The 24,663-nt window shown below is 39.0% G+C and overlaps 2 protein-coding genes across 4 annotated transcripts in view; both read right to left on the reverse strand.

Moving 5' to 3' along the window:
* The window catches only part of LOC122661363 (probable disease resistance protein At5g66890), a 30,767-nt gene extending 20,833 nt beyond the window's left edge, over window positions 1-9,934 (reverse strand). The window contains exons 1-3 of one of the 3 annotated variants that reach the window (XM_043856732.1): window positions 9,440-9,934; window positions 8,670-9,087; window positions 1,539-1,577 (exon numbers count right to left, since the gene is read on the reverse strand). In XM_043856732.1, the coding sequence (XP_043712667.1) occupies window positions 1,539-1,577; window positions 8,670-9,087; window positions 9,440-9,876 (894 nt within the window). In that variant the 5' untranslated portion in view covers window positions 9,877-9,934. Of the gene's footprint in view, window positions 1-1,538; window positions 1,578-8,669; window positions 9,088-9,434 lie in introns of all 3 variants that reach the window. The other 2 variants (XM_043856731.1, XM_043856733.1) reach the window with 2 other exon arrangements.
* Window positions 9,935-15,108: 5,174 nt separating this feature from the next.
* LOC122662782 (putative disease resistance protein At5g47280) lies at window positions 15,109-19,470 on the reverse strand. The gene is made up of 5 exons (XM_043858498.1): window positions 18,836-19,470; window positions 18,068-18,485; window positions 16,880-17,232; window positions 16,081-16,283; window positions 15,109-15,978 (listed from the first exon to the last, which is right to left on the reverse strand). Exons 1-5 carry the CDS (start codon window positions 19,468-19,470, stop codon window positions 15,155-15,157), a joined length of 2,433 nt encoding a protein of 810 aa, XP_043714433.1. The 3' UTR covers window positions 15,109-15,154.
* Window positions 19,471-24,663: the final 5,193 nt, after the last annotated feature.

The following is a 24,663-nucleotide window of genomic DNA, read 5'->3' on the forward strand; positions in this document are numbered from 1 at the left end:
TAGGTAACACGTAGGAGGCGTTGATGGTGCATTTCATCAAAGCTTGGCCAAAATCACACATAACTAAAGATATCTTCTGCAAATTCATCAATGGCAATGTGAATTCATGAAGAGAAGGAATCGAGACTTTCTCTAACCTGATCCTCTTTAGATTAGCCAATTTACGAAGTGTTATCGAATTGCTTAGCACGGCATGGCTCCATCCATAGTTTGCAACGATAAGAACCTTTAGCTTTATCATCTTTTCCATGAATGGGGGTAAAGCGTAGTTACTCACAGAGAAATTCAGAATCAGAACCTCAACATCAATAAGTTGCAAGTCATACCAGCTTTCAGGACTCATTTCACCTGCAAGATTCAGCCTATTATGTATGATGAGAGAGAGGGGGGGGAGGGGAAACTCAAGAAACAACACAACAGTTTAGCATGTTAGGATGAATGTGAGGAAACCTGTGTTGAGAGAAACAAGACGGGCATCAAGATAGGGGTTCTCTTTTTTTCTCCAGCTCTCAGGGAGGCCATTTTTTCTTTTGTCCATGATAAGTCTTTTATTCTGCTGCTGCTGCTGGCTTTGGTTGATAGCCAGGCCTCTGAGCAGATCATACTGGGTAACAAATACCTCATTGAAGCTAGCATCAATCTCCCTTGCAAATTTCCTGATGAAAATGAATTCACTAGTACTTATAGATATATGTTATCCACAAGTAGACAGGTCTTGTAAACACCGTCCAATCTGTTTTTTGAATAATATAACAGCGAGACATTTAGGAAACCACCAACGCAATACAACTGTTCATTATGGGGTTCAGATCATTTATTGGGATTGAGATTTAATTAGTTGTAGAATGTCAACACAGATAAACGATTCAGTGGTGCTTTAAAGGGGGATATAAGTGTTTATTGCATCCTTGCAGCAGTTCACCGTGTCAATCTAAGCAAAATCAATATTCAATAGAATATAAGGCTGGATCTGACCTCAGCTAAACCAGGATCATGCTAAGATAGTTGTTTTCATTTATATTAAGTTTGTCAATTGCATAATCTACCTTAATAAAGCTTGCTATGGAGAACATGATTAGAATATCAACAGAAAATTGGAAACGACAGCCATTTTGGTGATCAACTTAGCCATAGACAAAATAACAGTTTCAATTAGAGCGAGCAATGCAAGCAATGGAATTTAATTACTGGTTAGAAAAATAAAAGAAACATATATACCTGCTTCCAACCAAATTAACAAGATTTCGAGAGGCAAGTTCGAGAAGATTGATATAGGCATCACTTTCATAATCTAGCTCATAGAGCTCACACCAAATATCGATCAGAGCAGAGGCAGGGATCCTTTTGTCTACAGGAAAGGAACCCAAGTCTAGAAAACACTGTAGAAGTTTATAATCTAAGGAATCCAAGCTTGTTGCAAGACAATTCTGCATCAATTGCTTTTTATCAAAATCAAGAATGGAGAAACCTTCCGACAGTTTATCAGCCATGTTATTCCATCTGATTCTTGGCTGCAGGCACAGCGATTTGGCAATCACCATAATAGCGAGTGGGAAACCATTGCAGCATCTTACTATCTGCAGTTTAACACCATCAAGTAGAATCATAGTTCAGGAGGGACTAGAATAATGATAACATAATATTTCAGGTAGACCATTTAATTTAAAATGCTCACTTTTTTACCTAATCTGGAGGTGGCAGTATAGGATAAAGTTGAATTAGATTCTTTTTATACTGTGTTTTAACTTACCTATCGGAATCCCAACCTGAAACCTTTGCCCTATTTGTTCCCAAAGCAAACATTGATTCAAACTCATTGTAGCAAAGACTTACATAATCACACAAATTTTAGATTCATGCGTTACTTTGTAAAATGTTGAATGATGTATCCTTGTTTGACCTGTAGCTCTTCAGATTCTTGGGAGTTTGACTTATAAAAGTGAAAATGGGTAACCTTGTTGTCATTCATCTTCCATAATACAAGCTGTGGACCAATTAGCCTAGACTTATGAATATGCATTTAATCAGGCCTTTTCAGCTTTTAAGGTCTTCTTTTCTTTATGGTTAAGAGAATAGTTTTCATCCTAAATGTATGAATGACCATCAAATCATACAACAGCTCATGGTGAATTGTTCTTTAATCTTCTAAAATATGCTCATAGACTGCCTAACGTCAGTTACTTTTTATGCAAGAAAATTCTCTTAGCTTGTTTTGTGTATGGCATATCAGAAAGCAAAGTGTAGATTTTGAATTTGGACTTTTACGGTTTTATACAGTTATAATTTTATTTATTATGTGCATATGGAGATATCAATCTAAACAAGGATGCATATTACGCAAGCAGAGTGGTTGGGAGAGAGAGAGAGAGAGAGACAAAGCACCTTATCTAGAAGTCGCTCATCTAGCTCATAGTCCTCATTCCCATCTTGAGGCAGTGCTGTTTGACGAAAGAGAGCCATGGAATACTCGTGATTGAGTGGCTTCAAACTATATTTAGAACGATGTTTAGAATTATATATATTGAATGCTTCTCTTGATGTAACCAGCATCTTATATCCTTCTGTTCTGGAGAAAAACTTCTCTATAATTGATTCGTCCAAAACATCATCCAGAACTAGCAACAGTGGCTTTGATTTTCTCTGCTTCAGAAGGGAATGAAATTGCTTAATTGCATCTTCTTCACTCAGGTCGGACCCACCACCAATCAATGTTTGTAGGATCTTTAATGTGGGCTTACTTGAAGCAGTTATAAAGTATATTTTATCCTTGAATGTGTCTGTACCAAATAGAGAGTATAATAAGAAAGTTGAAATGTTTAAACAGATCTATTTATAAAACCTGAGAAAAAAAAAAAAGATAAAATAAGGATATCGAGATGGGATGATTTTTAACTTCAAAGAACAGAGTTTGCGCCAGGTCAGTAAGAAATGCTGTTGCTCCTCTGTCAGATGGCATTCCTCCATCCATTTCATTTCTATGAACAAAGAAAAGTTTTATATCCAACTGAAAGTTCGCAGCAGGAAGAAGGCGACAGAGAAATCAAGTGAGAAGAAATAAAAGTTTTTTTGGAGTTCATGTCAATACCTGTAACTTTTTTGTCTCCGCAAAGCATGGCAGCTAATGTCGACTTCCCACTTCCCCCTGGAGCACATAGTCCAAGCACCGTAACATTTTCTTTGAACAATTCAGTCTTCAATTCTTCGAGAGCTATACCAAATCCAACAACACCACCATGTGGGAGTTCAGGAACCGCAGATAAACCATCAGTCCAAAGGGATCCCACACCCAACTTCCGATTCACTTCTTCCATCTCACTTAGCATTTGTCCGACGTCGCGATGAATCAGTTTGGTGTCGAGCGAGATTTCAGGCAACAACTCTTGATAGAACCTTCGAATATCGTTATCCAAATTGAGGATCTTACTGGAGTAACGGATTCTACCGATGATGTTAAAACGGGAGACCTCGCAGCACTCCTGGACGAGCTCTTCTCCTTTCCCCAACTTCTTGATTATTTTCTCGAGCCACTCCCGGTTACAATCGTTTAACCCTAAATCCAATTCCTTCCTTTCTTTAAAAAGAGGAATCACACGTTCGAGAGTACTTTGGAGCTGATTAAGGTCTTTCTTGAAATTGACGGCCTTATTCTTCATTTCTAATATCGCACGCAGCACCTCTCCAGCTACTGCACCCAAGATGATTCCTTCCGCCATCTTCTGTACCTTTCTCACTTTCTAAGACTCCTCCCTCTTATGAATCCGAAACCCTAACTCAGGAATTTCAAGTCAGTCCGAAGTCCGAACTCCTCCGAGGTACAATAAGAGATAAGACTCTCTTCTGTTCAAGTTGGCAGCTGATGAAGAAGAGTTTTGCATAATAGTACTATTTGCTGTAAAAAAGAAAAGCCCCCCTCCTCTTTCAAACCTTATTCCTTTTCAAATTTTATTATTATTATTATTATTTTTATTTTTTTTTTTTTTTAATTTGACTGACTTCGTGAGTCTTATAATAAATTAATTAATTAATTTCTGAGAACTGAGGAGACTTGGAGAAAGAGGACACGAAGTGCCGGAGTGGAGGAGCTGTTCTTTTTCGTTGACTGACAATTTGTTCTTGTCTTCTATGGCTTAACTGGAATGGACGAGCTGTTCTGCTGTTCTTTTCATTGACTGACGAAGAAACTTCCTCCTCGTATACTCCTATTGGGGAATTTTTATCCTTTCAATTACCCTGTCCGTACTTGACGTCAAGTACATCTAATGGAGGGAGGTGGATCCCATGTGGATCCTACCTCGAACAGTGTGTTCGAATAAGGGATAAGATAGTTATTTCTACCTCCTTTGTTAGATGTACTTGACGTCAAGTACGCATTCTCCGACCAGAACATAGTTTCTACACTAGCGCGACGGTGCCAGTAGGATTGTGTGGAGATTTACCATTAAAAAAAAAAAGGGATTGTGTGGAAAAGCATCAGTAAGGATGGGATTTCTGGATTCTGATCCTCTATTACACATTGTCCGTTCCACCGTCGTGCTTCCTCACACAGGCAGGCACACAATGATCGCTATAACCCATCCGGGCAAGGCATTCGGATAGTGGGTAGGGATGTCATTGCTGCCCGCTGCTTGTGTGCGGAAATAGGGTGGCAAGATGGGCGGTAGAGTATCCAAATTGGGGATTTCTACCTTTTAGGAGGATGAGACGGGATTCATTTAATCTGAGCATCCAACTATCCACCTAACACTTGAAAGGATAAAAAGGCGTCACTGCCCATGTTTTTACGATTGGATGCTCAAGTGATTGAGAGGATAAAAATCCCATCAATGATTGATTTAAATATAAAATATTTAAAATTCCAAAAAAATATATATATAAATACTTTAAGTCTTTTTCTTTTTTTTACTATTTCTCTATCTCTCTTTACCTAAATTTTAAACCAATCTAATTCATTCGAAATTGATAGAGGTCGTCAGGTCCAAATCCAAACATAGCATTTAGCTCAATCTTGGAAGGAGAATAAATTTCCAACAAGGCAACATGGCTTACAAGAAAATGACGGAGCTTTAAAGAATAGGATCATGGGCATGGCCTTAATTGCCATGTCGAACTCCCCACTGGCCTAAGCAAGGATGTAAATGATAACCAAAATTCGAATTCGAATTTGAATCCGCATCCGTATCTGTTTAGGGATATTCGTATTCATTTAGAGATATCCAGAAAATAACCCGAATACTCTAATTAAAATCCATCCAAAAAAAAATTCAAATACTTAATAATAAAAAATTAAATAAATAATGATTTTGAGAGCTTTTGAAAATTCAATAGGTTCTAGAATATGATGAAAAGAGAATCATGATCTAAGAGATATGAATTGAGAGTGAATTGTATCCACTAGAGGTAGGAAGGTCCGGGTTACACAAGGCAGAGATGTAAACGGATGGTCAAAAATCCAAATCCGTTTAGAGGTATTCGTATTTGATCAGGGAATATCCGGATCCAATTACATCCGATCCGAATCCGATCCGTTTACTGCAGAGATTCTATTTTGCTGTATGAAACAAAGGTGGATATAAATTATGCAACATCGGAAAACACATTATTCAAGAGAAAGACTCCAATAGACAAAAGCGTAAAACAAAAATATCCAGAAAAACATGGTGCAAGCCCATATTCATTCCTCTTATTGATTGAAGTTCCCCTTTTGACCATTTCTCCCCAGTTTGCTCCTCCAGGATTCAGTCAAGTTAGTTGTCATATATCAAATCCCTAGCCAATCCAAGTTGTTGTCCTTTTTAAGCACAGTTATTTTCAGACTAGATGATACAGGTTCCCAAAGACTAGCTGTGTCTTCATCACAGATCACTTCCTTTAAATGAACAAGATTCATGGCTGAAGGCGGCAATTCACTCAAATCTATGCAACCTCTCATGTCAAGCTTCTTCAAACAATGTAACTCACCCATCCCATCAGGCAGCATTTTTAAGTTGCAACAATCCGATATATCAAGGAACCTCAGCTTCTGGAATCCTTTTATCGAGTCTGGTAACTTGGGTAATCCAGTACATGCATGCAGCCTTAACAACTCTAAATCTGATATACATCCAATTCTCTCAGGTAGTGCAGATAAGTTATCACAGTTAGTAATGCTGAGTGTCTGTAAATTGTTGATATCACAGATCCACGGAGGCAATTCCACCAGATCATGGCAGTAATCGATGTTGATCTCAACAAGATTAGGTAACACGTAGGAGGCGTTAATGGTGCATTTCATCAAAGCTTGGCCAAAATCACACATAACTAAAGATATCTTCTGCAAATTCATCAATGGCAATGTGAATTCATGAAGGGAAGGAATGGAGACTTTCTCTAACCTGATCCTCTTTAGATTGGACAATTCACTAAGTGTTATCAAATTGCTTAGCTTGGCATGGGTCCGTCCACAGTTCACAATGATAAGAACCTTTAGCTTCCTCATCTTTTCCATGAATGGGGGTAAGGCATACTTACTTGCAGACAAATTCAGAATCAGCACCTCAACTTCAGGAAGTTGCAAGACATACCAGTTTTCTGGACACATTTCACCTGCAAGATTCAGCCTATTACTTATGATACAGAGAAAAAGGAAATATAAAAACTCAAGAAACAACACAACAGTTTAGCATGCTACGATGAATTTGAGGAAACCTGTGCAGAGGGAAACAAGACGGGCATTGAGATAGTCGTTCTCTTTTTTTCTCCAGCTCTCAGGAAGGCCTTTTTCTCTTTTGCCCATGATAAGTCTTTTACTCTGCTGCTGCCGGCTCTCGTAGATAGCCAGGTCTCTGAGCAAATCATGCTGGGTAACAAATAGCTCATTGAAGCTAGCAACAATCTCCGTTGCAATTTTCCTGATGAAAATGAATTTACTGCGTATAGATATATGTTATCCACAAGTAGACAGATCTTGTAAACACTGTCCAATCCGTTGTTTAAAGAATATAACAGTGAGACATTTAGGAAATCAGCAACGCAATACAACTGTTCATTTATGGGCTTGAGATCATTTATTGGGAATGAGATTTGATTAGTTGTAGAATGTACGCAATACAACTGTTCATTTCTGGGGTTCAGATCATTTATTGGGAATGGGGTTTAATTAGTTGTAGAATGTTGACACAGATATATGATTCAGTGGTGCTTTTGAAGGGGGATATAAGTGTTTATTTGCATCCTTGCAGCAGTTTACCGCGTCATTCTAAGCAATCAATAGAATTATAAAACATAAGGTTGTTTTCTTTTTTATTAACTTTGTCAATTCCGTAGTGTACGTTACTTAATTAAACTTGCTCTGGAGAACACGATTAGAATATCAACCGAAATTTTGAAACAACAGTCATCTTAGTGATCAGCTTAGCCATAGAAAAAATATCAGTTTCAATTAGAGCAACAAATACATGCAATGGAATTTAATTACTGATTAGAAAAATAAAAGAAACATATATACCTGCTTCCAACCAAATTAACAAGATTTCGAGAGGCAAGTTCGAGAAGAATGACAAAGGCATCACTTTCATCATCTAGTTCATAGATCTCACACCAAATATCAATCAGAGCAGAGGCAGGCATCCTTTTGTCTTCAGGAAAGGAACCCAGGTCCAGAAAACACTCTCGAACTGTTTTATCCAAGGAATCCAAACTTGCTGCAAGACGTTCCCGCAATTTTTCATCAAAATCAATAATGCGAGCACCTTTCGACAGTTTCTTAGCCATGTTTTCCCATATCACTGGGGGCTGCTGGGACAGGGATTTGGCAATCACCATTATAGCGAGTGGAAAACCATCGCAGCATTTTACTATCTGTAGTTTAACACCATCAAGAAGAATGTAATAGCTCAGGAGGGGCTGGAAGAATGATAGCATAAGAATCCAGCTAAATAAGTTAAAATGCTCACTTTTCTACTTAATCTGGATGTGGCAGCAACACTGAGACGTGTAGGATAAAGTTGAACTAGATCCCTTTTGTACTGTGTTTTAACTTACCTATCAGAATCCCAACTTGAAACATTTGCCCTATTTGTTACTAATGGTAAACATAGACTCAAGCTCACATTCAAAACTCATTGTAGCAAAGACTTGCATGATCACACAAATTTTAGATTCATGCGTACATTGTAAAAGGTTGAATGATGTATCCTTGTTTGACCTGTAGCTCTTCAGATTCTTGGGTGTTTGACTTATAAACGTGAAAGATGACCTTGCAGTCTTTCATCTTCCATAAAACCAAGATATGGACCAATTAGCCTAGGCTTATAAATATGCATGTAATGAGACCTTTTAAGCTTTTAAGGAGTTCTTTTCTTTATGGTTAAGAGACTACTTTTCATTCTAAACGTTTGACCATCAATGCAAACAACTGCTCGTGGTGAATTGTTCTCTTCTATTTGTTTTTCCTTATTCTTTAACCTTCTACAATTGGCTCATAGATTCCCTCACATCAATTACTTCTTATGTGAGAAAATTCTCATAGCTTGTTTTCTGTATGGCATATCAAAAAACTAAGTGTAGATTTTGAATTTGGTCTTTTGTGGTTTTATGCAGCTATAATTTTATTTATTATGTGCATATGGAGATATTAATCTAAACAACGATGCATATTATGCAAGCAATCAGTTGGAAGGTAGACAAAGCACCTTATTTAGAATATCCTCATCTGGCTCATAGTCCTCATTCCCATCTTGAGACAATGCTGTATGACGAAAGAGAGTCATGGAATCTTGGTCACTAAGTGTTTTCAAAAGATATTTAGAATGATGTTTGGAACTATATCTTTTGAAATCTGTTCTTGATGTAACCAACATCTTATATCCTTCTGTTCTGGAGAAAAACTTCTCGATAATTGAATCGTCCCAAACATCATCTAAAACCAACAATAGTGGCTCTGATTTTCTCTGCTTCAGAAGGTGATGAAATTGCTTAGTTGCATCTTCTTCACTCAGGTCGGACCCAGGCACCCCACCACCAATCTCTTCAAGTAGTCTTTGTGGGATCCTTAAGGTGGGCGTCATTGAAACAGTAACAAAGAATATATTGTCCTTGAATCTGCCTGTACCAAGCAGAGTATAAGAAAGTAGACAAATCTCTTAATAAAATCGGAGATAACAAAATTTTGATAGCATTGGCAATTAAAAGATGAGGAAGTCTAGATGGGATTCTATTGATTAATTTTAAAGTGTTGCAGCCTTGCAGGACTAGTTTATGTGGTCTGTGATAATGACAAAGAACAGAGTTTGTGCCAGGTTAGTAGGAAATGTGGTTCTTCCTTTGTCAGATGGTGTTCTACCCATTTCATTTTTTATAAACAAGATAAGTTCTAGATCCAATTGAAAGTTAGCAGTAGAAAGAAGGCGACAGATAACAAGGGAGAAAAAAAAAATTTTATGGAGTTAATGTCTTACGCTTAACTTGTTCGTCTCGGCAAAGCATGGCAGCTAATGTCGATTTCCCACGTCCCCCAGGAGCACATAGTCCAAGCACAGCCAAATTTTCTTTGAACAATTCAATCTTCAATTCTTCGAGAGGTAATTTGAATCCAACAACACGATCTGGGAGTTCAGGCACTGCAAACAAACCCTCATTACGAAGGGAAGGCACACCCACACACACACCAGTCACAATTTGTGCCTGTCGCTGTTGTATAATCAGTTCTTCCATCTTAGTTAGAAGCAGTTTATTGTCTCGCCATTTTTCGACCTGCAATTCCAGCCCACAGAACCTACGAATAGCTTCATCCAAATTAGAGATCTTAATGGAGTAATGGATCTTCAAGAAGATGTTCCAAGATGGGACCTTACTACACTCCTGGACGAGCTGTTCTCCTTGCTTCAACTTCTCGATCATATTCTCGAGCGCCTTCGACTTACGATCGGTCAACTCTAAATCCAATTGCCTCCCTTGTTCAAACTGAGGAATCACAGATCGGAGAGTATTTTGGAGCTTTTCAATATCTTCCGGGAAATTAACGACCTTTTCTTTCAGTTCTAATATCCCACCCAACACCTCTTCAACTATGGCACCCAAGAAGCTATCGGCCGACATCTGCTAAGTTTCTCACTTTCGCAGACTCCTCTCTCTTATGAATCCAAATCCCTAATTCAGGAATTTCAAAGCCAATCGGAAGGGATGGAGAGTTGCAGAGATAGTATCTGCAATAACCCGAAGGTGCCGAACGGAGGGATGCCATGTAAGCGGAGAGTGTAGACAAGCCCGTCTAGGAAAACCTACTGCTTTTACTTTTTTATTTGAACTTTATATTTTAAGTTTACTGACTTTGTTATCTTATTACTTTCTGAAGAGAGTTGGAGGGTGAGATGTTATTGTGTTGATTTTGATTGAAATTGACTGTCGATCTTCTCTCATATTGCTTAGTCATGTCAATCTGGCATTATTAGATCGGATGATCCGTGTGTTTATGGATGAAGAGATTCTTGGATTGGGGTCCTTTTCTTAAAGGGCATTGCCCAATGAGTGCCCAATGAGACATCTAGCGGGGTTGGACTATGCCACATACATCCTAATGGTTGATTGAGCAAATGTCGGCATGTGTCCAATAGAACCCAGCCGTCGGATACCTCTTCGGGCACTCATTGGGCGATGCCCTCCAAGGAGACGAGTCAAATATGATATTCTTTTATTGCAGTTGCCAACTTGCACAGGGCCAATGAGAGCATGCGCGTTGGCATCATGGATGGAATTTCTGTCTTTCATGGGGGTGGGATGGTCATTTGACCCTAATATGTCTGCGCATATACACTCCCTCACAAAAACTTTTCTCCATGTTTTCTTTTGGCGGAGTGTGTGTGTTAGGGGGACGGGGGAATCGTAGAGTAGGTGAGGAACATGAGGTCTCAAAACCTCTTTATATATTTTAGGGAGAAATAACATTACCTGGTCATATGTTGCACGAGATCTTGTGCCCACCACGATCCCATGTTAAGGTAGAAATTCTTGAGGGCACAATGGTCATTTTGCACAATCCTATGCCTAGGCATAGAGGCCACGTGTTGCACACAACCAATTAGCGTTCTCTTATCCTTATTTTACTATTTCTTTTTTAGGCTAGAGAATTGTAACCCTTGCACATCACGGTATCCAATGTAAGTGCGCACACAAGCATTGGTTTGAATGCGATTTTCGATTTCGCCAAGAGACTAACAAGTATTTTCAGGCACAAAGGCAATAATTGGTGTCTACCTCACTCTATTAGATGTACTTGACGTCAAGTACGAACAGTGTAATTGAGAGGATAAAAATTCGACAAATGCATTAGATCACTACTACTTATTTGCAGCCACACAACTGAGGAAAGAAAAAAGAACAAAACAGAAAGATCGGGTACAAAAAAACTTTCTAACTTGTGGAAGCTATTACGGCTTCCAGTTCCCACATCCCGTTTGAACACGGTTTTTGCTGTCATTTAGTGGATTCACCTGTGAAATGACCATTCCATCCTGTTTTTGTTATCATTCTACGGAATTAGACAGGTCCAATCTGAACCCCACATGTGATATGACCACCCCTGTTTTTTGGGGTGGTTGACGGCAGCTGGTGAGTCTTCATTAAAAAAACAAAAACAACAAAAAATAGTGATTGACCTCATTCATTGACTTTGACTTGGTTCTTGATTACTATTGCTTTCAAATACATGCCGGCCTGGCATGTTGGGATCGATTAATCGAGATTCTGGTTGAAAAGATTCCTGTGTAGCCAGTTGGATGAAACTTCGTCCTCCTATCCTCCTGTTTGACTTTTGTTTACTCGAACTGATTGGCGGAATCGTCGGATCCATATTGGTATTGGCGTCTCCGATCTCAATCCTAATCCCCTAGGAGGCAGGAACCTCGTAGGGGATCTTGTATCAGTAGATCGATAAGGACCAAGGTACGTTACCAAAAAAAAAAAGGTAAGGATCAAGGGTAAAAATATTTTTTTAAAAATTTAAATAAAAACCAAGGGTAAATCTGATCCATCAAGAATGATATGGGGCAATAGCCAATACCAGTCCCGCTATTGCCCCATATCCGATACTAATTCCTAAAACCCTGATCAGGAGTCAGGATGTACGAGCATATTATAGGGTTAAATGCTCCCCTCAAAAGTCTTTAGATGGACAATCTGTCTGTTTGGTCTGATTTTGATCGAGTTGAATTGTTTCAATCTATTACTAAGCTAATCTAAAACCAAACTATTAGGGGTGTCAATCAGTTGTTTTGAACTGGTTTCAGTTCAGGTTGAATCGATGTTTGGTTTTTTTTTTTTTTTTTTTTTTTTTTCTTGGGTTGGGGGGGGGGGGGTGGGTTAGTGGGGGGAATGTTGAATCCGAAACCAAACCAATAAGAAAAGTTCAGTTTATGTTCGGTTTCAAGTTTGCATCTATTTGTTATTATGTCAGCTTCGGTTTCGTCCAAGTTTGAATTCGGTTTAACATACACATTTATATAGAGTTTGGTTTGGTTCAGGCAGTTTCGGTCCAAATTTTGACATCCCTACAAATTGCTAAAGAAGTATCACTTATAGATGATTTCGGTCAGCTTTGATCCGGCTTTTGTTATTGACTATTATTGGGTTCGGTCCAATCCACTTTCTAATTTACATGTATGTATAAGGAAATCAATGGAACTTTTTTGGGGGGTGGTTTTCAGTTTCCTATCAAATAATTATCAGTTCGGTCTCGATTTTTATTAAGTTCATACCGTTTTTTGATTTTATCGGTGCATTCAATCAGTCTACTTTGGTTTCTATTACTACTGAGAGCCAATATCATCTTCTTACTTCTTTTTTTTTTATAAGAATAACATCTTCTTACTTTGAACGTGGTATCGGAAAAAAGTTCATCTCAACTATATGACTTACTATTTATTAAAACTAATAAACAGAAGAAAATTTGATTTGTCAACTTATGAGCTATCAAAAACACAGTCAATCCTAGAGCACATATTGTGTATTCGATTTTTTTCAATATAACACAGCCAATCCTAGAGCTAGGGCTGTAAACGGATTGGATTCGGCTCAAATAGTGCTATATCCGCATCCGCATCCGCATCCGATGAGCTACCGAAAGGATTCGGATAGTGCTAAACAGATACGGACACGGATCGGATATTTTATCCGTTTACATGTAAATATAGCTTTTCGGATAGCTATAGCCTATCCGTATCCGCATCTGTTTAGTTTTCGGACTGATTCGGATAGTGCTAAACGGATACGAACACAGATACGGAAACGAATTTCAGCTATTCATTTACACCCCTACCTAAAGCACATATTGTGTATTCGATTTTTTTCAATATCTATCTTATCTTCTATCCATCTGTTTCGTTTTAAATATATTTGCATGCAAAGTGAAGTTTATAAAGTATGTGGAAGAGTCGAGGAAACCCCTATTTTGCAAGAAAAAAATTGTCCTTCTAAAAAAATATTTGAGAAAATTGGCTAAATTTTTGGCTATACCCAAAACTTATTTCTCCAAACCAAGTAAGTATTGGAAAGAAGTAATTTTCTCAGGTTGGTCACTGGGAAATTTCTCCATCCTCGTCGTCACAGCTTCCCATAAGATTAAGTAGATAAGATGATGGGTTTATTCAAAAGGGCAAAACCCACCATTCAAGAGTCTTGTTTACTTCTTTGCTTGGATTTCCTGACTAACTTTGAGTTGGGTTCAGAGAGGCAATACCAAATTATACTGATATTAAAACATTTTGGCTACTCTTCTAGCTTTGTAGTTCTATATTTCAAGATCAATGCCCCCAACAAGACCTCGGTTGCAGTAACTGTCCTTGACGCAATAGGAAGTTTGGGAGTTAGATCTTGTTCTAGTGCTTACAATCCTCGAATTCTCAGGGTAACAAAAACCCTAATTCCAACATGGAAGAAGAGCAAATAAACTAAATTGATTCAAAACTCCAAGATGATTTTATTTCATCCAAAACAATTTTTATATAAGAAGGTTGGATCACAAGAGAAAAGTATTATGACTCGCGTAATTTCATCCCAAGTATACTTTTGACTCGATCGGATATTACCATCTAAACAATAGTTGAAAAAAATTAACTTAAAAATTTAAAATAAGTCATGGATGGGATGATAATTCCACTAAATAAAATCAAGATAAAAAAAAATTTGATTAAACACTTCATAAATTTTTTATGAGTATTTAGTACATGGATCTATTTTCGTGCTTAAATATATGAAAATATATATCCAAGGTGATTATATTTCTACTTTTAAGTAAGTTTTCTTTTTATTCCAAGGGAGATTAACAACTTGACTGTCCCGGGCAAGGATGGCCCTATCGATGATGTGTAGGATAGTTTGGCCCATTTCCGATCCATGGATCTTGGACTTATGTAATCTTCAGCCATGAGTTTTTACATTACAAAATAAAATGCTATTACCAAAAAAAAGTAAGTTTTTTAGGAGAATCAAAACATCCAAATCATAGTTGCATTCATTACTAAATAGGGATATGATTCACCTGAAATTCAGCATGATCTTAATATACAATTTTATCAATTTTTTTTTGTAAAGAGAAAATAAATATTTATTGCAAGGGCCAAGGGGAGGTTAAAAACCATAAACGGTACAAACAGTGAGACAAAACTAAAAGTACAAGGAGACCCCTAACAAACACAGCTAGAGCAAACCCCACATTGGCGACGGCCAATGAAATGATTTCGGCAGTGTTTGATTTGTATTCTTGGAATGCATTCTAAGTCGATTTCACATTCTCGAACAACAAAAACAACTATTTTTATCATCGGAGAATGCAAAATCGATTTGGAATGCATTCCAAGAATGCATATCAAACACTACCGAAAATCTCCTCCCATTTGAGCCCTGATGGGATGGAGATTCTACTTCATTGGCCCTCACCATGTGGGTTTTTGAGGATTCGTGAGTGTCACTCCTCTCATCTGAGTCAGTTTTTTCAGATCTCTCAAATTCCTTAGTATAAGGACCTGCAACTCCAAGCTGAAGAACCTACGAATAGCATCATTCAAAAATATCCAGAAAAACATGGCGCAAGCCCATATTCATTCCTCTTATTGATTGAAGTTCCCCTTTTGACCATTTCTCCAGAGTCTGCCCCTCCAGATTCAGTCAAGTTAGTAGTCATATATCAAATCCCTAGCCATTCCAAGTTGTTGTCCTTCTTAAGCACAGTTATTTTCAGACTAGATGATACAGGTTCCCAAAGACTAGCTGTGTCTTCATCACAGATCACTTCCTTTAAATGAACAAGATTCATGGCTGAAGGTGGCAATTCACTCAAATCTATGCAACCTCTCATGTCTAGCTTCTTCAAACAATGTAACTCACCCATCCCATCAGGCAGCATTTTTAAGTTGCAACAATCGGATATATCAAGGAACCTCAGCTTCTGGAGTCCTTTTATCGAGTCTGGTAACTTAGGTAATCCAGTACATGCATGCAGCCTTAACAACTCTAAATCTGCCATACATCCAATTCTCTCAGGTAGTGCAGATAAGTTATCACAGTTAGTAATGCTGAGTGTCTGTAAATTGTTGATATCGCAGATCCACGGAGGCAATTCCACCAGATCATGGCAGTAATCGATGTTGATCTCAACAAGATTAGGTAACACGTAGGAGGAGTTGATGGTGCATTTCATCAAAGCTTGGCCAAAATCACACATAACAAAAGATATCTTCTGCAAATTCATCAATGGCAATGTGAATTCATGAAGGGAAGGAATGGAGACTTTCTCTAACCTGATCCTCTTTAGATTAGACAATTCACTAAGTGTTATCAAATTGCTTAGCTTGGCATGGGTCCGTCCACGGTTCACAATGATAAGAACCTTTAGCTTCCTCATCTTTTCCATGAATGGGGGTAAGGCATAGTTACTTGCAGAGAAATTCAGAATCAGCACCCCAACTTCAGGAAGTTGCAAGACATACCAGTTTTCTAGACACATTTCACCTGCAAGATTCAGCCTATTACTTATGATACAGAGAAAAAGGAAGTATAAAAACACAAGAAACAACACAACAGTTTAGCATGCTACGACGAATTTGAGGAAACCTGTGCAGAGGGAAACAAGACGGGCATTGAGATAGTCGTTCTCTTTTTTTCTCCAGCTCTCGGGAAGGCCTTTTTCTCTTTTGCCCATGATAAGTCTTTTACTCTGCTGCTGCCGGCTCTCGTAGATAGCCAGGTCTCTGAGCAAATCATGCTGGGTAACAAATAGCTCATTGAAGCTAGCAACAATCTCCGTTACAATTTGCCTGATGAAAATGAATTTACTGCTTATAGATATATGTTATCCACAAGTAGACAGATCTTGTAAACACTGTCCAATCCGTTGTTTGAAGAATATAACAGTGAGACATTTAGGAAATCAGCAACGCAATACAACTGTTCATTTATGGGCTTGAGATCATTTATTGGGAATGAGATTTGATTAGTTGTAGAATGTACGCAATACAACTGTTCATTTCTGGGGTTCAGATCATTTATTGGGAATGAGATTTAATTAGTTGTAGAATGTTGACACAGATATATGATTCAGTGGTGCTTTTGAAGGGGGATATAAGTGTTTATTTGCATCCTTGCAGCAGTTAACCGCGTCATTCTAAGTAATCAATAGAATTATAAAACATAAGGTTGTTTTCTTTTTTATTAACTTTGTCAATTCCGTAGTGTACGTTACTTAATTAAACTTGCTCTGGAAAACACGATTAGAATATCAACAGAAAATTTGAAACAACAGTCATCTTAGTGATCAGCTTAGCCATAGAAAAAATATCAGTTTCAATTAGAGCAACAAATACATGCAATGGAATTTAATTACTGATTAGAAAAATAAAAGAAACATATATACCTGCTTCCAACCAAATTAACAAGATTTCGAGAGGCAAGTTCGAGAAGAATGACAAAGGCATCACTTTCATCATCTAGTTCATAGATCTCACACCAAATATCGATCAGAGCAGAGGCAGGGATCCTTTTGTCTTCAGGAAAGGAACCCAGGTCCAGAAAACACTCTCGAACTGTTTTATCCAAGGAATCCAAACTTGCTGCAAGACGTTCCCGCAATTTTTCATCAAAATCAATAATGCGAGCACCTTTCGACAGTTTCTTAGCCATGTTTTCCCATATCACTGGGGGCTGCTGGGACAAAGATTTGGCAATCACCATTATAGCGAGTGGAAAACCATCGCAGCATTTTACTATCTGTAGTTTAACACCATCAAGAAGAATGTAATAGTTCAGGAGGGGCTGGAAGAATGATAGCATAAGAATCCAGCTAAATAAGTTAAAATGCCCACTTTTCTACTTAATCTGGATGTGGCAGCAACACTGAGACGTGTAGGATAAAGTTGAACTAGATCCCTTTTGTACTGTGTTTTAACTTATCTATCAGAATCCCAACTTGAAACATTTGCCCTATTTGTTACTAATGGTAAACATAGACTCAAGCTCACATTCAAAACTCATTGTAGCAAAGACTTGCATGATCACACAAACTTTAGATTCAAGCATACATTGTAAAAGGTTGAAGGATGTATCCTTGTTTGACCTGTAGCTCTTCAGATTCTTGGGTGTTTGACTTACAAACGTGAAAATAGATGACCTTGCTGTCTTTCATCTTCCATAAAACAAGTTGTGGACCAATTAGCCTAGGCTTATAAATATGCATGTAATGAGACCTTTTAAGCTTTTAAGGAGTTCTTTTCTTTATGGCTAAGAGACTACTTTACATTCTAAAGGTTTGACCATCAATGCAAACAACTGCTTGTGGTGAATTGTTCTCTTCTATTTGTTTTTCCTTATTCTTTAACCTTCTACAATTGGCTCATAGATTCCCTCACATCAATTACTTTTGATGTGAGAAAATTCCCTTAGCTTGTTTTCTGTGTGGCATATAAAAAAACTAAGTGTAGATTTTGAATTTGGTCTTTTGTGGTTTTATGCAGCTATAATTTTATTTATTATGTGCATATGGATATATTAATCTAAACAACGATGCATATTATGCAAGCAAGCGGTTGAAAGGTAGACAAAGCACCTTATTTAGAATATCCTCATCTGGCTCATAGTCCTCATTCCCATCTTGAGACAATGCTGTGTGACGAAAGAGAGTCATGGAATCTTGGTCACTAAGTGTTTTCAAAAGGTATTTAGAATGATGTTTAGAACTATATCTTTTGAATTCTGTTCTTGATGTAACCAACATCTTATATCCTTCTGTTCTGGAGAAAAACTTCTCGATAATTGATTCGTCCCAAACATCATCTAAAACCAACAATAGTGGCTCTGATTTTCTCTGCTTCAGAAGGTGATGAAATTGCTTAGTCGCATCTTCTTCACTCAGGTCGGACCCAGGCACCCCACCACCAATCTCTTCAAGTAGTCTTTGTGGGATCCTTAAGGTGGGCGTCATTGAAACAGTTACAAAGAATATATTATCCTTGAATCTGCCTGTATCAAGCAGAGTATAAGAAAGTAGACAAATCTCTCAATAAAATCGGAGATAACAAAATTTTGAAAGCATTGGCAATTAAAAGATGAGGAAGTCTAGATGGGATTCTATTGATTAATTTTAAAGTGTTGCAGCCTTGCAGGACTAGTTTATGTGGTCTGTGATAATGACAAAGAACAGAGTTTGTGCCAGGTTAGTAGGAAATGCTGTTCTTCCTTTGTCAGATGGTGTTCTACCCATTTCATTTTTTATAAACAAGATAAGTTCTAGATCCAATTGAAAGTTAGCAGTAGAAAGAAGGCGACAGATAACAAGGGGGAAAAAAAATTTTATGGAGTTAATGTCTTACGCTTAACTTGTTCGTCTCGGCAAAGCATGGCAGCTAATGTCGATTTCCCACGTCCCCCAGGAGCACAAAGTCCAAGCACAGCCAAATTTTCTTTGAACAATTCAATCTTCAATTCTTCGAGAGGTAATTTGAATCCAACAACACGATCTGGGAGTTCAGGCACTGCAAACAAACCCTCATTACGAAGGGAAGGCACACCCACACACACACCAGCCACAATTTGTACCTGTCGCTGTTGTATAGTCAGTTCTTCCATCTTAGTTAGAAGCAGTTTATTGTCTCGCCAGTTTTCGACCTGTAATTCCAGCCCACAGAACCTACGAATAGCTTCATTCAAATTAGAGATCTTAATGGAGTAATGGATCTTCAAGAAGATGTTCCAAGATGGGACCTTGCAACACTCCTGGACGAGCTGTTCTCCTTGCTTCAACTTCTCGATCATATTCTCGAGCGCCTTCGACTTACGATCGGTCAACTCTAAATCCAATTGCCTCCCTTGTTTAAACAGAGGAATCACACATTGGAGAGTATTTTGGAGCTTTTCAAGATCTTCCGGGAAATTAACGACCTTTTCTTTCAGTTCTAATATCACACCCAACACCTCTTCAGCTATAGCACCCAAGAAGATATCGGCCGACATCTGCTAAGTTTCTCACTTTCGCAGACTCCTCTCTCTTATGAATCCAAATCCCTATTTCAGGAATTTCAAAGCCAATCGGAAGGGATGGAGAGTTGCAGAGATAGTACCTGCAATAACTCGAAGCAGCCGAACGGAGGTATGCCATGAAAGCGGAGAATGTAGACGAGCCCGTCCAGGAAAACCTACTCTTTTGACTTTTTTATTTGAACTTCCGTCGCAACGCTTAACCCGCGTGGAAGTAGGGCGGTCAATGTACGTCGACTTATGTCTACACGGTATCCAGGACGAACAGCCCACGCCATAGAAGATCTGGATTTAAGTTGACTGATTTTCTTATTTTATCCCTTTGCAGAGTTGGAGGGGGGAGATGTCATTGTCTTGATTTTGATTGAAATTGACTTTCGTTGTCTGCTATAGCTTAGTCATTGGCAATCTCACATTATTAGATTGGATGATTCGTGTGTTTCTGGATGAAGAGATTCATTGGGCCCTCATTGAGTGATGCCCTTCAAGGAAAAGAGTCGGATACGAGGTGTTTTTATTACAATTGTCAACATGCATGTGACCAATGAGAACATGTACATTAGTATCATGGGGTGAAATTTCTGTCTTTCATGGGGTGGGATGGTCATTTCACCTCCTCCATATCTGAGTATATATATTTTCCCCACAAAAACCTTTTCTCTATGTTTTTTTTTTATGGACAAAGAAGAGGGGGGAGGGGGAATCGTAGAACAGGTGAGGAACATGAGGTCTCGAAACCTCTCTATATATTTTAGGCAGAAACAACGCTACAAGTAGTTACCTCTTACATGTACGTACATGTAGATGAACCATTCTAGCCCTTTATCTCATTTTAATTCTGACCTCCACAAACTACAAAGTACAAGCGGCCTACTCCCACTTTAATGGCACTCAATTCGGACATAAAATTATGTTCTCTGCCACTAGCAGAGACACTCACCCTTGGTCTTCTCCTCCTCTTAACCACCACCAATTCTTGATCTCCTTCCGTAGTCGACTCTAAACCCTACAACGTCTGCGGCTTCACCGTTCGCTTTCTTGAAATCACCCCTAGCACCATCCCGTTCCAGCTACACCCACACTTTGAATACTATTATACTCATGTATCTGAATGAATCCTAATAAACCCAAAATCACACCGATCAATCATGAGCCGCCACATGTCTCGGTCAAAGTAGGAAGACCATCCCAAGGTCGGCCACCGTATATCTCACTTGATTAGCCCGGATGGGAAAAGACGAACAAGGAAGTCCAAGGACCAAGTCCAGGTACTACATGCAGGCTACTATCACCAACAACAAGATATACATTATCTCATGGGTACAGGGTACCGCCTACCAGCAACATAGTCCCAAATGGACTCAAGCACCAAGGACCTCATCCAACACACTAAGACGTATAAATGTCTATTTATCAAGAACATCCACCCTACCGGGTAGGGCTGCAACAGGGTCGGGTTGGGCCCGGCTTTACAGAACCCTAGCCCAACCCTAAGTCCCCTTAGCTGGGCCCAGACCCGACCCTACCCTAACTCAGGGCCAGAAAAATCCAACCCTGACCTGCCCTCAGGGTCGGGCCGGGCTGACCCTGATTGGCCCTGATCATGGGGTAAGAGAAAGAAATGCATGGGTTGGAATGGGCCGGGGAGAACATTATCAATTTTACATAAAATAACACTATAATAAAAAGTATATATCAGTTATTGTCTTCATATATAATATATTATATAAAAAAAATGTAGGTGACATTTAAAGTTTATAATGTATATATTATATCAATATATATTTTATAGTATAACTTAAATCAGGGTTGGGCCGGGCCGGGCCAAGCTTAGCTTGAGGCCTCAACCCTAACCCGACCCGACCTTGACTCAGGGTCAGAAATTTCCAGCCTTGACCCGCCCTCAGGGCCAGATATCTCAACCTAGGCCCTGTTCGGGCTCAGGACGGGCCAGGGCGGGTTCGGGCCGACAGGGCCAAACTTGCACCCCTACTACCGGGACTCTATCTCCAGTAGGAGAGCAACCAACCAAGAGAAGAATCCTACTACCTAGGAACGTCTATCTACTATGAGGGTTACTCGTAGGGGTGTCAATGCCAGGCCTGCACCGGTAGACCCGACCGCTTAAAGACCGAACTGGCCCGACCCGATTAATAAACGTGTTGGGCTTTAGCCCGACCCATTTATAAACGATCGTTCCCGGTGCCGGAGGTGACACCATCGGGTGCCCGACCTACCTGCCCGTTTAATAACCCGACCAAGCCCGACCCCCTTTGCCCCGTTTAAACCCGACCCCCTAAGCCCAATATATATTACCTATTCTACCCCCAAGCCCAAGGCAAGGCCATGTCCAAACGGCCAAAAGAGAAAAGACCCAAACGCAAACGTTCCAACTTCCAACGCCCTAACGACCTAGGTAACCTAACCCTCCTAAATGACTAAGTAACCATTAACCCTAATTAACCTTCCAAATTCCACCTCTTTTTTTCTTTTTTCTATTCAGTCTCGCAAAGTCAAAATTTCATAGTCTCACACATCACACATTCACAAGGCAAAGGGAGAAAAGAAGAAAAAGAAAGAAGGGAGAGAAGAAGAAGAAGAATAAATAACGGGAAAGGTAATAAACTAATAATGAATATATTATTTTTTATGAAGAATCTATTATTTTATTATATCGTTTTGTCATGTAGTATTCTAGTTCTTTCACTTTTTAGTTTTTATCTTCATCTCTCTTACTCTCTCCCTCATGGTTCTAAATGCTACACTGCCTACATCTGTGATCTTTATAAGAGACTAAGAGAATATAAATCAGATTGGCTTGGGGGTTGTGTAATACTTTAAAGGATCATGATTTGAAATTGAAAATTTCTTCTCAGACCGTTTAGTGCCTGTTTAGTGTCCGTTTAGAGTTAAATAGGCCATTAGCCCGACCGAGGCCCGTTTAAGACCCGTTTACCTTGAATAAGGCTGCCCCGATTAAAGACCGAACACCGACCGACCGAAATTAAACAATACCATGTCTGGCCAATGCAAGCCCGAACACCTAAACGGTCGGACACGTTGCAGCCTATAAAATTGGTGAGGCCCGTCTAGGCCCGACCGAGACCAACCGAACCCGACCGGTTGACACCCCTAGTTACCCGTCATCAACCGGGACTCTCCACACCGCCACAGTCTACTATAAATGCGAAGGTACTCTACCCCCATCAGCCCATGTTGAATGCTAACTATTCATCTGTTTGCTCAGAGAGATCTAACTTAGGCATAGGAAAGTCCTAAGTCGAAACCACACCGGTTCTTCCTTGTCACCCAGGTCCTTTTGCAGGTTACGGCACTCGAAGAGACCACCAAGCAATTTCTTGACACAACAAATCCAACCCAATTATTTTATTACAAATTCCACATATACACTTCTATCAATCCATGTTTGACTCTCATTGTTTCCAAATTTAGCAGCAACCTAATGTATGAAGGTAGTAGTGGTTAATTATTTTCATTACATATTACTAATATTTGTTTCGATTTGGACGATTTCTTAAACGTTTTGGTTCAATTTAAACCGTTTAACTAAACGGTCCTAATTTTAAAACCAAAACGGAACCATTTATTAAACGGTTTCACAGTTCCAGTGCAAACGGCTTGGTTTAGTTTCGGTTTGATTTTGACACCCTTGCTTAAATCACTGTATAAATTTTTTTTGATTAAAAACGAAATCCAAGGTCATCTGTTGTAGAACACGAAATTTGTAGTAAGCCAAGTTAAATTCTTCGAACATTCCAATATTACTGACATTTATTTAAATTATCACCAAATATTATTTCAAGAAAAACCATGCATGAAAGGTATAAGGGTATACAAATTTGCTAAAAAACGATTGGGAGGCATAAGATTGCAGGTTGATATATACAAAATCTGATCTCCAATGACACAACACGTGCAACCGACCAAACCGAGATACGGCTCATGAAATAAGAACCAGCAACCTAGTTGAACCCTCAACCGTACCGTTGCCTCACACCAGAATAATGCATAAGGAACTTTACACGAGGGCTACAAAGAGCAGGGACAACACCAGCTCAGCCACTGATAAATTCTGTTAACGGTTCCGCCCTGATTCTCCACATACCTAAGGAATGCGTGACTCAAAGGACAAGGACAAGTACAATGACTGAGCTCAGCTCTTCTCCTCTTCTCCTCTTCTCCTCTTCTCCGTCCAAAATACTCTCTCCATCGTAGGCTGGAGTTAGCTCTAAGCCACTCATCCACTCAGTCGATTGGTTTGGTTTCCTTGTGTGTAGGTTCGAACCAGACCAGCGGAGGATCTCACAGCAACACAGGTCTTAACAGTATTTATCTTGGAGGTCGTCTTGTTGGCGAGTTAACATTCATCCAAGGAAAATCGAAGGAAAACACTCTTGAAAGAAAAATGTGTGCAGAACAACAAAGAGCTACAAGTACAAAGGTTGTAGTTCAGTTCCAAGTACAACGGTTGGGTTTGATATTTTTGCTGTTAAGCGTAAGAGTGAGACGGTGAATCAACAAGTTTCGCCTACTTCAACCACTACAAGTTTCATTCAATGCAGTTGGGCATAATAGTAAGACGGTGAAATTACAAGTTCCATTCAACCAAGCCATTATTTACTTCTCATGCTTCCACTTCTGTTTCTTTCTCATTCAGTTCGGCACCAATAATAAGAGTGGTAAGAGTACTCTCTCTCGTTTCTTCAGGTCCCCAGTTTAAGGTTTCATGGTCAAAATATTTTGTTTCAGACAAGAAAAAAACAAAAGTTGCAGCAGAAGTTAGGAAACTAAGTGGAAGAAGATCAACCGAGGCAGTTGTGAGGTGGTGCAAGGACATGATCCAGTCTCTGCAGTTGTATGGTATATTGGTATGTACGGTTGGTCTTTTTATGGTTTCCCAGAAAAAAAATAGCAACCATAGCCAAGAAGACCATTTATGCAGCGGATCATAAATGCACTGATGGAAAGTTCTTTATTGACCAAAAAATTTGAGGGGAATTGAACTGTCGAAGGGAGCACATAACAGAAAAGCATCTTAGTGAATTTCTATTTCACATTATTCCACAATAGTATTGCAACACCCGTTAGTTCCTCCCCCTTTAAAAATTCGGTACTGAACGGCTTGATTTCAAAGATGTCACACATGAA

Source organism: Telopea speciosissima, chromosome 5 (assembly GCF_018873765.1).
Source record: "Telopea speciosissima isolate NSW1024214 ecotype Mountain lineage chromosome 5, Tspe_v1, whole genome shotgun sequence".
Lineage (NCBI taxonomy): Eukaryota > Viridiplantae > Streptophyta > Magnoliopsida > Proteales > Proteaceae > Telopea > Telopea speciosissima.